Here is a 13,896-nt window from a genome sequence, read left to right as displayed (position 1 = left end):
GCATGCTAAACTATGTAACTAGGTACTGTACTATAGATGGGACTAATAATGCATTTCTACTGATGGGTTAAACGTCTGTAGTGATGAGCTTTATGGCTCTCTCGGTGGGAAAATTTGCTGAGTTCCGCCCGTTAATACGAGGAGAGTACCAAATTAGTAGCGGGCGGACCCTGTACCAGGTTAGCAAAGATCAATAGATGCAGGCGATCAGTGGCCAGCTCACAGAGTTTGCGGATAATGAGCAGTTTTACATGCGGCAGCAGGTTCAACAGACACATCCAGGTCAGCAACAACCAGGAGGGCTACCACAGATGTTTTCTCCACAAGTAAACCATGCACGTCTGCTGGGCCAGCAGCAGCAGCTCATGCACGGAATGGAGGGGGGTCAGGACCTACAGGCGACGTACCTTCTAAAACAGAAAATGGAGGCGGCCAACGCGGCCTTTGGACACCAGCAGCAAGGCCTGCAGCCGCAGCAGGCACAGCAGCAACTGCTGGCGAGCGGCGTGCTGAACGCGCCGCCTGGCGTGTCGCTAGTGCAGCAGGGCGTGGGGGGGATGGCGCCACCGCCCGGTGCGCTGCCGCCGCAGCTGCCGCTGGCGACCGGCGTGCATGGTTCTGGCCTGGGCCTGGCCCCGGTGCCGCTGATACACCATCCGAACCACCTGCTGGTGCGCGAGGTGTGGGCCAACAACCTAACGGCCGAGTTCGCTTCGATCCGGCGCCTTGTCGATCAGTACAATGTGATCGCGCTGACGACGGAGTTCGTGGGCACGATCGTGCGCCCGATCGGAAACTTCCGCTCCAAGAACGACTACCACTACCAGACAATGCGCACAAACATCGACCTGCTCAACCCTGTGCAGATAGGCCTGTCCCTGAGCGACGCGCAGGGAAACAAGCCGGACAACGTGCCGTCCACCTGGCAGTTCAATTTTCTTTTCGACATGTCCAAAGAGATGGTATCACCAGAGAGCCTGGACCTTCTGAAGAAGTCGGGCGTCGCTTTCGACAAGCACCAGAGCATTGGTGTAAATGCATACGACTTCGCGCAGCTTCTCGTCGACTCCGGCCTTCTGCTCACCGACGAGGTCACATGGGTATCATTCCACGCCGCGTACGACTTCGGTTTCCTCGTCAACATCCTCACCGACGCCTCCATGCCCAACAACAAGGAGGACTACGAGTTTTGGGTCCAGAAGTTCCTGCCCAGTTTCTACGACCTCAATGTACTAAGTAAGGCCGTGCATGACCTCAAGGGCCAGCGCTCCATCCCACAGCCACAGCACTCGCTGGAGTCACTGGCAGACGAGCTCGGCATCCCGCGTTTCCCGCTCTTCAACACTACTGGCGGCCAGAGTCTGCTTGCCCTGCTCGCTTTTGTCCGCCTCGCCAAGTTCCCCGTCTTCAAGCTTTCCAACGGCTCCCTTGACTTCGCACAGTTCAAAAACTCCATCTATGGCATCAACAAGGAGTGAACGTCTAGGTACGCTAATGATATCATGATTACTCAATAGATACGTACACGCTGTTCCTTGCCCTGGCCTACTCATCGCTATTACCGTGTCCACGTGACATTCGTGCAATGGGATATGAAAATTTTCATGCGATTTCCCAGTTGTCACCAACTGGTGGCCAAGTAGCAGGGCAAAATTGTTCGACTCTTGCCTGCTAACCCGCTAAATAGTAGTACCCCAGGTAGAGAAAGAGCGACTTTCCAGCAACTAGCGCCCAGCCACGAGCATTTCCACTCTTCGTTGCATAGACTAGGCACTTTCAGCTTGCATTAGGTCAAAACAAACTTTTAGTTCCAGCATTTTGTTCCATTGTTTGTGTTTCTATCTTTGTTATTTGCCCAGTTAGACATTAGGCTATCGAAATCGCTCCGCGCAGATTATCACAAGGTCGCGCAGCATCATTGAGTGTAATTTTATTGAAAGCGCGCTAGGATTCGGAAAAAGGGTTGAGCGTTAATCATGACCACTGCTACGGTTCAGGACATCGGGTATGCGTTCCTCAAGACGTACTACCAGCGAATGCACACGGATCCCTCGAAGCTGTTTCACCTGTACTCCAGTACCGCAGAGCTGACGCATGTGAACTACCAGGGAGGGCTGAGTCCGACTGCGGACATTCTGCCAACGGTGAAGGTGATTGGCAAGGAGAACATCAGCAAGTTCTACAGCCGCAATAACAAGGTGGTGCAGGACGTCCGTGTGAAGATTGATGCGTGTGACTTCCAGTCCACAGGCGCGGGTAACAACGGCATTCTAATTCTGGCTCTGGGAGAGATATGCTGGAGCAACACTCCGACATACCGCTTCTGCCAGACTTTTGTCTTGACCCCCGTGGGCAATAATAATAAAATGTACGATGTGACCAACGACATCATGCGGTTTATACCTGACGTGATCAGAGAGGAGTTACTGGGCGCTGCATTCAGCCAGGGGGCAGACAAGAAGGTAGCATCTAAAGCGGCGGCATCTGAAGAGGTGTCTATGAAGGGGGCAGTATCTAAGGAAGCCAGCGAAGAAGCCGCTCCAAAAGAGTTGACCGCTAAAGAACCACTCACCGAAGCGACTGCCAAGGAATTGGCGTCCAAGGATGTTGCGGGCAAGGAAGCTGCTGCCAAAGACATAGCTGTTAAGGAGACCGCCGGGAAGGATTCCGTAAATCATGCGAAGGATTTTGCCCGGGAAGTCGTACGTGAACATCAAGGCAAGGATCAGTCACACCGCGAGCAAGCGAAGGCATCTAGGGAAACGGCGAACAGAGAAGCAGCTAAAGAGAATGTCGGGAAGCCTACAGTCACCGCAACTGAAGAAGACGGGAAAAAGGACCGTAGGAGAGAGCATAGAAGGGACGAAAAGAAGGAGGATTTTAAGGAAGCCCGGAAGGAGCATGGTGCTGACAAAAAGGAAGTGTTTGATTCTGGAAAGGCACACAAGGAAGAGCAACTTCCAGAGCGCGAGCCAACCAAATCTGCGGTCGCCGATTCATCCTCGTCGGATATCTCGAGGGAGCATTCCAAGCCTAAAGATGATATCAAACCGGACGAGAAAAAGCATACCACACATTCAGAACACGAGGTTCCGAAAAAGATGAGCTGGGCTTCCCAGTTGACTAATTCTGACTCAAAAGCAGTTCCCAACGTTGTTACCAACTACACACGCGTACCACCGGAACACACTAGAACGCCCGACAGGAAAACTCCATCACCAAACGGTAACGGGCCCAAGGCCGGAAACAAGAAGTTGAAGCATGTTAGTGTACCTAACAAGGACGGGTACTATCCGATTTACATCCGTAACACTGGGGGAGTAACAAACAAAGATTTGACGGATGCTCTAGAGCGTGAGTTCGGCGTGGTAAAAAAGATCTCTGCATCTGAGTCTTTCGCTGTTGTCGACTTCGAGGACCCACAGTGCCAGCAAGATGCCATTAGAATGCACACCCTAAAAATCAATAACCAAACTGTGTTCATGGAGCCTAAAACCGAGAAAAAGCGTGGCCCCATTGCATCGCTCAGTTCCACATCACCTACATTGGCGAATGGAAACCGTTCGAACAAAAAGCATTCAAACAGAAGGAAAGATTAGGATCACCATCACAATTCGTTGAAGTTAGTACATTGTTAAGACGGTATGCGGTCGGCGATCTGTATGCTAATGATAATGAGAGACCAACTTGCCTAATGCCGATGTCCTTTCCACCACTTGATGTTGTGATTTATATTGATTATAAATTATAGTGTCCTATAAGGATAACATAGCTTGCTTATAGTGTATATAGAGTGTACCATTAATATATTTGATTTATAAGTTACCTGGGTTCGGCGTTGCTCGGTATTATATACGATTGACTTTTTCATATAATAAGCGTACTCTGAACTGGATCAGCCTGCACCAAGACCAAACAGCAAGTTAAACTATCGTTGTCGGGGGTTGCGCCGTAGTGTCTTGAACGAAAGACAGCTGCGATTAAAAGCTATGCTAGTCCCCCCAGCAAACTTCGGCATTGCCGAGGAAGGCATATGTATGTGAATAAGAAGCACTATTCATCCAAGTTCAGGAGCTAACAACATCCAGACCGTTGTTCTAAGATCGAAACGCTCAATCTTTCGTTCTTGGAGGTCCTAGCTTTGAAAACGATCATCTTCGTTGGCGGACAGGAACCCTCCAAGTTCTTTCGTGAGTTCTTCGAGCGCTACAACGTCCAACTCTTCGTGATAAAGCGTGCGCAGAATTCATCACTTGTCCTGCCCGGAAGCAATGCGCAGAAAGAACAGCCGCAGGCAGACACTGCCGTGAGCAGCGGCTGCCAGTCATCCACGCACTACAAGCTCAGCGACGCAGACGACCTTATGATTATTAAGACGCATAGTTTACAAAAGATATTCCGATTAATGCTCAATACGACAAATCACAACATGTTGCTGGTGGATAAGACCTCAATAGTGATTGGCCTTCTTCGCCGAATACAGAAGTGGAACATCTCCTCGATCATAAGCGAATACCGATTGTACACAGGCAAGAACAGCAACTACTTTGCTGAGACCTTCTTGGAAGTGGTGGATGTAACTGTCACACAGGACCTGGAAAAATCGGTCACAGAGGATATTGCCAAGCTGGACATCCAAGATCTTAGACCAATTGAGCTGTCCCGCAACGGGAGCGGCCAGCAGGTGGTCAACGAGCGAGACCTCCTGCGTGGCCCCGAGCTCCCACAGCATATGCTGCGCATCATCGATCAGGTCGAACAGTGCAACAGCAAAGAAAACAGCGCAGCATCAACTGGCATCAAGCGCAGCCCCTCCAGCAGGGGCATATTTGGCAACCGCTACCGCCTCGCGTTCAACAAACGCGAGCTCTGTGAATACGAGTACTACCGCAGCGGTTCCACGAACGCGGTACACATCAAGATACCCCGCGAGTCTCTTCTACCCCAATGGTTCAAGTTCCAGCGGGACCTGTGGGAGCAGCTCAACACCAAACAAACCTACAACTTCTACACAGAGCGCATCTTCATGTAGCTACACGGCTATGCATCTTCCGAGGCAATTTACCACGCTCTCAAAATGGGCCTGCTGCTAAGTTTTCCCGGGGGAAATGCAGGTCCACTCTGCAAAAGAGTGTGAATAACTATATGGGATTCGTTTACCGCAACTATCTAGGAATAGGGCATAGCTATGGAGATAAAGTCCCAATATTGTATGAAGGAGAGGGGATGGAGCCTAAAGTTCCAGTACCGCTTTTTGTACGTCTCATTTTTGCGCCAGGCCGTATCCGGGTAATCAACGATTGAAGTGCTAGGGCTGCACCTGCACCTGGCACCTGGCATGATGACTACTAAGAGGCAGCTCCGCCTTTCTGGAGCGCGATACCGAAGTCTTAGGCCATGACGTACAGTTGGGCTTAATTCTCCCCCCTAAGGTTGCCGGCGGCGCTTATTTCTTGAATGTGCACTAGGAGAAAATCCCGGTGGAATTTGACTATGACAGCGGACCTGACACACTACCTGACACACTACCTGACGCTAGATATATACCAGGTCCAATAGAACTTGGTCACCGCGAGATAGTAATTGGTTCTGGTCTGCAGGCAAGAGCAATGGTTAAGAAAGTGCTTGTTTTAGGGTCTGGGTTCGTGGCAAAGCCTGTCGTAGATGTGCTGGACAGCACCGACGGGATTGAGGTGACTGTTGGATGCCGTACACTGGCCAAAGCAAAAGCGCTAACTGCGGGGACAGCCGCGAGCGCGATATCAGTGGACGCCAGCGACAGCGAGGGACTGGACGCAGCAGTGGGTGAGCACGATGTGGTGGTGTCTCTGATCCCCTACATCCACCATGCGGACGTCGTGCGCGCGGCAATCCGTCAGCGGAAGCACGTTGTGACGACATCGTACATCTCGCCTGCGCTGCGGGCGCTGGAGCCGGAAATCAAGGCAGCGGGTATCACCGTGATGAACGAAATAGGGCTGGACCCCGGTATTGACCACTTGTACGCCGTGAAGATTATTGACGAGGTTCATCGCGCGGGTGGCAAGATCAACTCGTTTCTGTCGTACTGCGGCGGGCTTCCTGCCCCTGAGGATTCTGACAACCCACTGGGCTACAAGTTCTCATGGTCCGCGCGTGGGCTGCTCTTGGCGCTAAAGAACCAGGCCCAGTTTTGGAAGGATGGCTCGAAGCAGGTCGTGAAGTCGGAGGACTTGATGGCCTCTGCAGAGCCCTACTTTATCATGCCCGGATATGCCTTTGTGTGCTACCCCAACCGTGACTCGACAGTGTTCCGCGACCTCTACGGGATACCCGAAGCCAAAACTGTAATTCGCGGTACGCTGCGCTACCAGGGCTTCCCCGAATTCGTCAAGGTGCTTGTGGACATGGGGCTGCTCAAGGAGGAGCCACACAGTGCTTTTACACAGGCACAGCCCTGGTCTGCAGCGCTCGCGGCCTACCTTGGCGCCAAGTCCGCGTCACAGGAGCACCTTGTTGCTGCGATAGACGCCAGGACGTCGTGGAAATCGCAAGCCGACAGAGAGCGGATTATCGCGGGCTTATCGTGGCTAGGCCTCTTGAGCGATGAGCTCATCGCCCCTGCAGGAAATCCGCTCGATGCACTATGCGCATCTTTGGAACAGCGTATGCAATACGAGGAGGGAGAGCGTGACATGGTATGCCTGCAACACAAGTTTGATATTGAATGGGCCGACGGTTCAACGGAGACCCGGACTGCTACTCTTATCGACTATGGACGTCCTTCTGGCTACTCGTCTATGGCTGCAACAGTCGGCTACCCGTGTGCAATTGCCACAAGGCTTGTGCTTGAAGGCGCCATTAGTGGGCCAGGACTCATTGCACCGTATACCCCAGAAGTGATTGAACCAATTATGCGTGAATTAAAAGACAAATATGGTATATACATGAAGGAGAAGACTACTTGAAGGTCATCTCAGCTTATATAAACCAGCTTTTCCGATCGTACAACAGGCGGAAGATAATGCTCAAATTTCCTCGGCTAATGATTGACAACGGCGGGGAGCAGGGTTCTTGCACTGCTGTCCTTCTCACCAATCGTGCCACACTGAACTCTTATACAGTCCCAAGCGCTAATCTGACTCCGAATGGCGACAGCAACATATAGTGTGATAAAGTGCAATGTCTAACCAAAACCGAAACGATATTTGGAACAAGCTCAAATCCTCGACCAAGTCGTTCTCGTCGTCACTAACTCAACTTTCGACGAGGAACGACCGTGATGGCGATACACCGACCAGTACACTGGTGCACAAGGCACTACTGAAACATTACAAGAAGCGCGAGCCGTTTGTGGGGTTTCCGGAATGGCTCGGCCACACTGAGGACATAGGGGAAGAGCATAATGCCCCTAGTATAGGTTCCAGTGCAGACCATTCAGTAGCAAGCATGGACAGCGGTCCGCGCCGCACCGCCGGCTTAGCTTTCCAGAAGATATACAGCAGTGTGTCGGTCAGCAGGCCAGCTGGCGAGGCCGGAAGTGCGGGAACTACAATGCAGGGAAGACTATCGAAGTCTAGTGATCATCTGGTTGGACCTCGAACCCAGGGTGCTACATGGGGCTCTCAGCGACAGCAGCTACTCGATCAGGACAGATCACAGACAAGCGAGCAGCCCGCTGAACCCCAACCCCGTTCACTACATATGCGCGAGCGCATGAAACGGAATTTGACGAAACGCGGTACCTTTGACCTGTAGCGTTGGGTCACCACACATTTGGGCTCAGATGTCTTCTGCGTGCTGACTCATATCATGACCGCACTTTGTCTGCCGCGCTGGGGAAACCATGGTTCTTGGCCTGGCACTTCAGAGACTCATTCATATACAGCCATCTCTTCGATGCGTGTGCTGCATGGTATGTACTTGACGAAGAAAAGTGTTAAGTAAATTAGAAGGCAATGAGCTTTGGTATTAGAATTGCTATCGATAGGGGAGGGACATTCACGGATTGTATTGGTACTTCGGGTACTGGACGGCCCGAGGACGACGTAGTCATCAAGCTTTTATCCGTGGACCCCGCTAACTATCCTGATGCGCCGCTAGAAGGTATTAGACGTTTGCTAGAGCACTTCCAGAACAAGCAGATCCCTCGAGGACTACCTCTCTGCATTGCAGGCATCGAGAGCATCCGAATGGGCACTACATTGGCAACAAACTGCCTGCTAGAGAGAACGGGGGAACGATGTGCATTTGTGACCACGAAGGGTTTCAAAGATGCGCTGCTTATCGGTGACCAAACACGGCCTCGTATTTTTGATTTGTCAATTAAGCGGCCTGATATGCTTTACGACGTTGCTGTGGAGATTGACGAAAGAGTCACGCTGGTTGATTACTCTGAAGACCCCACCAGGCATAAATCAACTGCTGACTCCTCTGCTGGGAAGTATGCTGGCCGCTCTGGAGAGATTGTGCACGTACTCAAGGTGCCCAATGAGGATGAAGTACGCTCTACGTTGCGAGTATTGTATGCCATGGGCATTAGACAGGTAGCTATTGCCCTGCTACACTCTTACACCTACCCAGCCCACGAAGAGATTGTAGGAAGAATTGCGGAGGAAGAAGGGTTTACCCATATCTCGCTGTCGTCCCAGGTGTCTCCGATGATTAAGTTTGTTCCGCGGGCGACTTCTGCTGTTGTAGATGCCTATCTGACACCTGTTATTAAAGACTACTTAAAAGGTATTTACGCCGGCTTGAGGGAAAGTGATAACACATCTATTCAGTTCATGCAGTCAGATGGCGGCCTCGTTGATGCACGCCGTTTCTCCGGGCTCAAAGCTATATTGTCAGGCCCAGCAGGTGGTGTTGTAGGATATTCACAAACATGCTCCTGCTCCGATAATGCGCCGTTGATTGGTTTCGATATGGGGGGTACATCCACAGATGTATCTCGGTTCGAAGGCAGGCTGGAGCATATTTTTGAAACAGAGATTGCAGGCGTTACGTTGCGCTCTCCACAACTGGATATCAATACTATTGCTGCTGGCGGTTCATCTCGCCTTTTCTGGGAAAATGGGCTGTTTAGAGTTGGCCCAGAATCTGCTGGCGCAGATCCTGGGCCAGTGGCCTATAGAAAGGGTGGGCCATTGACAATAACTGATGCGAACTTGGTGCTCGGTCGTTTGATCCCCGAGTTCTTCCCCAGTATATTTGGGCCTAACGAAGACCAGTCATTGGACATCGAAGCGACGAAGGGGAAGTTTTCAGAATTGGCAAACATCATCAATACTGAATTAGGCAGTAATATGACAGTTGAAGAAGTTGCTTATGGATTCATATGTGTCGCCAATGAGTCTATGGCAAGACCGATCCGCAAGATGACCGAGGGTAAGGGCCACCTGCTTTCGCACCACCGCTTAGTTTCCTTTGGAGGTGCAGGTGGTCAACATGCAGTTGCAGTGGCACACTCATTGGGCATAGAAACCGTCCTCATGCACAGGTACTCAGCAATTTTATCTGCGTATGGAATGCTTTTGGCGGATGCGGTAGAAGAGGAGCAAGTGCCATGCTCCATTTTCTTGCAAGATACATCTTCTAAAGACCAGCTAAATGAAATATTCCACCAATTGATTACCAGTACCTCAATTAGCCTTCTTAAGCAGGGATTGGCCGACGATCGGCTTGAATTCGAGAGATACCTGAACTTACGTTATGAGGGTACTGAAACAAGTCTTATGGTTCTACAAGAAGGAGACTCGTGGGATTTTGTAGAAAGGTTCACAAAACTCCACAAGCGTGAGTTTGGCTTTGTTTTCGCCGAGAAGAGGATTTTAGTGGATGATGTCCGTGTGCGTGCTCTAGGTAAGTCTATGGTGCGGAACCAGGAGCCTGTTGATCAGCAGTTATCCCAGGTCACTCGTTCTACAGCTGACCCTTCTAAGGATGCAAAGTTCTTTAAGGACGTGTATTTCGTCGATGGGTTTATTAAGACACCTATTTACAGGTTAGATAGTTTACCGGTAGGTACCTGTATTGAAGGACCTGCGATATTGGCAGATGATCATCAGACTAATATTATTCCACCTGGAGCTGAAGCGATCATCCTGAAGACACATGTCTACATCCAGATCAGTTGTAACCAACAGAAGATTACCAATGATGAAGTGGACAAAATAAACCCTGTCATGTTGTCGATTTTTGGTCATAGATTTATGGACATAGCAGAGCAGATGGGAAGCCAGCTTCGTAAGACCTCCGTGTCTACGAATGTGAAGGAAAGACTTGATTTCTCCTGTGCAATTTTTGACCACGAAGGTAATCTGGTGGCGAATGCTCCTCATGTGCCCGTGCACTTGGGGTCCATGTCTACTTGTATTAAAGCACAAGCAACCTTATGTAAAGGAAAACTTAAGAAAGGGGATGTCTTAATTTCGAATCACCCAGATATTGGCGGCACTCATTTACCGGATATCACCATAATAAGCCCAGTATTTTCCGATGAGAAAGATGATCCGCTCTTTTATGTAGCTTCTAGGGCACACCATGCTGACATCGGTGGGACCCTTCCGGGATCTATTCCTCCCAATTCGAAAGAACTTTATGAGGAAGGCGCGATGATATATTCAGAGAAGGTTGTCAAGGCCGGTCAATTCAATGAAGCGCTCCTAAAGAAGCTTCTTTTTGAAGATCCCGCGAAATATCCCGGATGCTCCGGATCCAGAAGATTATCCGACAATATTAGTGATATCAAGGCACAGATCGCTGCCAACACTAGAGGTATTCAATTGCTTAACCAACTGGTTGACGTTTTCGGTCTAGGGACTGTTACAAGGTACATGGACGCAATTCAGGAAAATGCAGCTCTTACTGTAAAGAATGTCTTGCGAAAGATTACCAAGCATTTTGGCAAAACCGTCTATTCGGCCGAGGATTATATGGATGATGGCTCTGTTATAAAACTTAGGGTGGAGCTAAATGCTAAGGAAGATAAGTATATTTTTGATTTTACGGGGACTTCTCCACAGGTCCACGGTAACCTCAATGCACCTGTTGCTATTACCAACTCTGCCATCTTATACTGCTTACGTTGTTTTGTAGACGAAGAGATTCCGCTCAACCAGGGCTGCCTAAAGCCCATTACTGTTATTATTCCAGAGAGCTCTATCCTATGGCCGACCAAGGGTGTCGCGGTAGTGGGAGGTAATGTCATGACGTCTCAGCGTGTAACTGACGTAATTCTCAAAACTTTTAAAGTCATGGCGGACTCCCAAGGAGACTGCAATAACTTTACTTTTGGGACAGGTGGGAACGACGCTTCTACCGGTGAATATACTCAGGGTTTTGGATATTATGAAACCATATGTGGCGGGCATGGTGCAGGTGGAGATTCATGGCGTGGTCCGGGGTGGCATGGAACACATCCTGTTCACACAAATATGACCAACACCCGTATGACAGACACTGAGATATTCGAACGACGCTATCCAGTAATCCTGCGCGAATTCTCGATTAGGAAGGGCTCGGGAGGTAATGGTCTTTACCGCGGTGGTGATGGCGTCACTCGCGACATCGAATTCAGCGTTCCGGTACAAGCCTCCATATTGTCTGAACGCCGTTCACTACCACCAAATGGTCTAGAAGGCGGTTTCCCTGGTAAACGTGGTTTGAATTTGTGGGTCCGTCACGAGACGGGAGCTACTATGAATATCGGTGGGCGGAATACCGTACAAGTACAGCCCGGCGACAGAATGATTATTAATACCCCTGGTGGCGGCGGATTTGGCATTCCTCCAAACTAAAAATTACGAGATATACATAATTGGTTTACTAATGTCTCCGCGACTATTCAGAAGAGTATGTCCTCAGTTCCTGCTGCACAGTATTATCCTGTGACTTTCCTTCCTTTAAATTTAAATGTGGCTATTTTTTCTTACTGAACTGTGGCACTTGAAGAAACACGCAGCTCAGCATCGCGCACCACAATTTGTATTAGGTAAAATGAAAACTAGCACGAGCTTGTCTGACTGGTGTAGATGTTCAGATGCTGCCAATGAAGCATGTTGTTTCTCTTATATATTAATGTTGCAGAGCTAGGGAATCTCTTTCAATTAAGTCCATGATATTCAGTCCCATCGAGCCGCTATTGAAAAATGGCAAATCCTGTCACTGCAGATGAGGCATCGGAAAAGCGCATACAGGATTCTATTGTTCATGAGAAACAAGATTTCGAGCTGAAGGCCGAGCTACAATCCAAGTCATCAGTGGATATATCGACCAAGGATGAGAAGTCTCTGGTGGTAAATTCGAGAAACGCGGATATAACGTTATCGTTTCTCTTGAAGCATGACAAGGATGTCCCTCCTATCACAGAAGCCGAGGAAAAGAAGCTTGCACGAAAGGTTATGTGGTACATCGTGGGACTGACGGCGAGCATTAATTTCATCACCTACATAGACAAGGCGCAATTGTCCTACAGCACTCTGTTAGGATTTTTTGAAGATGTAAACATGTCCTTGAATCGTTACAACAATGTGAATACCTTATTCTACGTTGGCTATATTACCGGACAGATCAACTTGCTGTTTATCCAGAAGTTTCCTTTGAAGAACGTTGTTATCGTCCTCCTGACGATATGGTGCATCATTATGATGGTACAATGTGCAATGACGGATTACAAAGGTGTATATGTTCTTCGTCTCTGCTTAGGTTTCACGGAGGCTATTATCATTCCTGCATTGAACAACACAATGCTGATGTTCTTAACAGAGAATGAAAAGGCAGCGACCGCCCCGATTTTTGTTATCGCGACGGTCAGTGTATCCATACCAATGGGCGTCCTTTCCTACTTGATCCTGCTGATAAAGAACCCAGCTATCTCACATTGGAAAATTCTGTCAATTATAATCGGCAGCCTAACGTTTGTGGTAGCGCTCGTAGCGCTATATCTATACCCGAATAACCCAACCGATGCCAAGTTCCTGTCGCTGAAGGAAAAGGTGTGGGTTATCCGTAGAGTCCAAGATACAACTGGCTCGTCCATCGAGCAGAAGAAGATCAAGAAACACCAGATTATCGAGGGTCTACGGGATCCGATCTCGTGGCTGTTCTTGCTTTTCTTTGCTACCCAACAGCTTGCGAACAATCTGTCCTACCAACGTAACCTCCTACTGAAGAGCGCCGGCCACATAGACGACATGCACGCCTCCTTGATTTCCTCGTCATCTGGCGGCCTCGCAGTCATTGGCTCCCTGGTCGCCAGTTTCATCATGTTCAAAAAGAAGAACTTCACTGCCTACACTGTGGTATTGTGGAGTATCCCGTCCTTCATCGGCTGTGTGGCGATGATGGCACTACCCGACAATGCGCACATCGCCATGGTCGTCATGATCTGCATTGCCTCGTCCACCGATGGAATCCCCTGGATCATGATGATCAGCTGGAGCACAACGTCCACCTCTGGTTACTCGAAGCGGCTGACCCGTATTGGCATGGTTATGGTCGGATACAGTATTTCAAACCTCATTTCCCCCCAACTGTGGCAGGAGGCGCACGGCCCTCGCTACTACCCCGCATGGGCGGTCCAATTATCACTTTCATTCTTCTTTGCGCCTGCGCTGGCAATACTCATTCGTATCATTCTGGCCAGAAGGAATAAAGAACGTCTAGCGCTGGCTAGCGACAACTTGGGTGCTGTGGAAATAGATGGAGACCTTGTGAAGACCAACTTGGCGATGCTTGACCTAACAGACCTGGAAAACAAACATTTCATCTATCCTTTGTAATACATAATTAATCATATCATCTCTTCTCTCAACCTATATGTATGCTAGCGAGACCTTTGAGTTACTATGCCAACAGATTATATAATATAAGCATTACCCGGTGTAATATCATGGTGGCAAAAAATACTTCATGGAG

The 13,896-nt window shown here is 49.5% G+C and overlaps 7 protein-coding genes and 1 non-coding gene across 8 annotated transcripts; 7 read left to right on the top strand and 1 right to left on the bottom strand.

Moving 5' to 3' along the window:
- Positions 1–197: 197 nt before the first annotated feature.
- POP2 (CCR4-NOT core DEDD family RNase subunit POP2) lies at positions 198–1,478 on the top strand (the record flags this gene model as incomplete). The annotated part of the gene is made up of 1 exon (NM_208419.2): positions 198–1,478. One exon carries the CDS (start codon positions 198–200, stop codon positions 1,476–1,478), a length of 1,281 nt encoding a protein of 426 aa, NP_983066.2.
- Positions 1,479–1,976: 498 nt separating this feature from the next.
- Positions 1,977–3,599, top strand: BRE5 (Bre5p; the record flags this gene model as incomplete). The annotated part of the gene is made up of 1 exon (NM_208418.2): positions 1,977–3,599. The coding sequence occupies one exon, from the start codon at positions 1,977–1,979 to the stop codon at positions 3,597–3,599; it is 1,623 nt and encodes a 540-aa protein (NP_983065.2).
- Positions 3,600–3,989: 390 nt separating this feature from the next.
- OCA4 (Oca4p) lies at positions 3,990–5,032 on the top strand (the record flags this gene model as incomplete). The annotated part of the gene is made up of 2 exons (NM_208417.4): positions 3,990–4,035; positions 4,089–5,032. 2 exons carry the CDS (start codon positions 3,990–3,992, stop codon positions 5,030–5,032), a joined length of 990 nt encoding a protein of 329 aa, NP_983064.4.
- An 82-nt stretch (positions 5,033–5,114) lies between these two features.
- Positions 5,115–5,201, bottom strand: AGOS_AgSNR49. The gene has a single exon (NR_149394.1). It is a non-coding gene; the product is annotated as an AgSNR49 (small nuclear RNA).
- A 408-nt stretch (positions 5,202–5,609) lies between these two features.
- Positions 5,610–6,947, top strand: LYS9 (saccharopine dehydrogenase (NADP+, L-glutamate-forming); the record flags this gene model as incomplete). Its single annotated transcript, NM_208416.1, has 1 exon — positions 5,610–6,947. The coding sequence occupies one exon, from the start codon at positions 5,610–5,612 to the stop codon at positions 6,945–6,947; it is 1,338 nt and encodes a 445-aa protein (NP_983063.1).
- Positions 6,948–7,161: 214 nt separating this feature from the next.
- Positions 7,162–7,737, top strand: MSO1 (Mso1p; the record flags this gene model as incomplete). Its single annotated transcript, NM_208415.2, has 1 exon — positions 7,162–7,737. One exon carries the CDS (start codon positions 7,162–7,164, stop codon positions 7,735–7,737), a length of 576 nt encoding a protein of 191 aa, NP_983062.2.
- Positions 7,738–7,937: 200 nt separating this feature from the next.
- On the top strand, positions 7,938–11,777 carry OXP1 (5-oxoprolinase; the record flags this gene model as incomplete). Its single annotated transcript, NM_208414.1, has 1 exon — positions 7,938–11,777. The coding sequence occupies one exon, from the start codon at positions 7,938–7,940 to the stop codon at positions 11,775–11,777; it is 3,840 nt and encodes a 1,279-aa protein (NP_983061.1).
- A 351-nt stretch (positions 11,778–12,128) lies between these two features.
- AGOS_ABR113C (ABR113Cp) lies at positions 12,129–13,760 on the top strand (the record flags this gene model as incomplete). The annotated part of the gene is made up of 1 exon (NM_208413.2): positions 12,129–13,760. The coding sequence occupies one exon, from the start codon at positions 12,129–12,131 to the stop codon at positions 13,758–13,760; it is 1,632 nt and encodes a 543-aa protein (NP_983060.2).
- Between the last annotated feature and the right edge of the window lie 136 nt (positions 13,761–13,896).

This window comes from Eremothecium gossypii, chromosome II, assembly GCF_000091025.4.
Source record: "Eremothecium gossypii ATCC 10895 chromosome II, complete sequence".
Lineage (NCBI taxonomy): Eukaryota > Fungi > Ascomycota > Saccharomycetes > Saccharomycetales > Saccharomycetaceae > Eremothecium > Eremothecium gossypii.
Note: the sequence above shows the minus strand (reverse complement) of the source record. Positions and strands in the feature narration are given on the sequence as shown.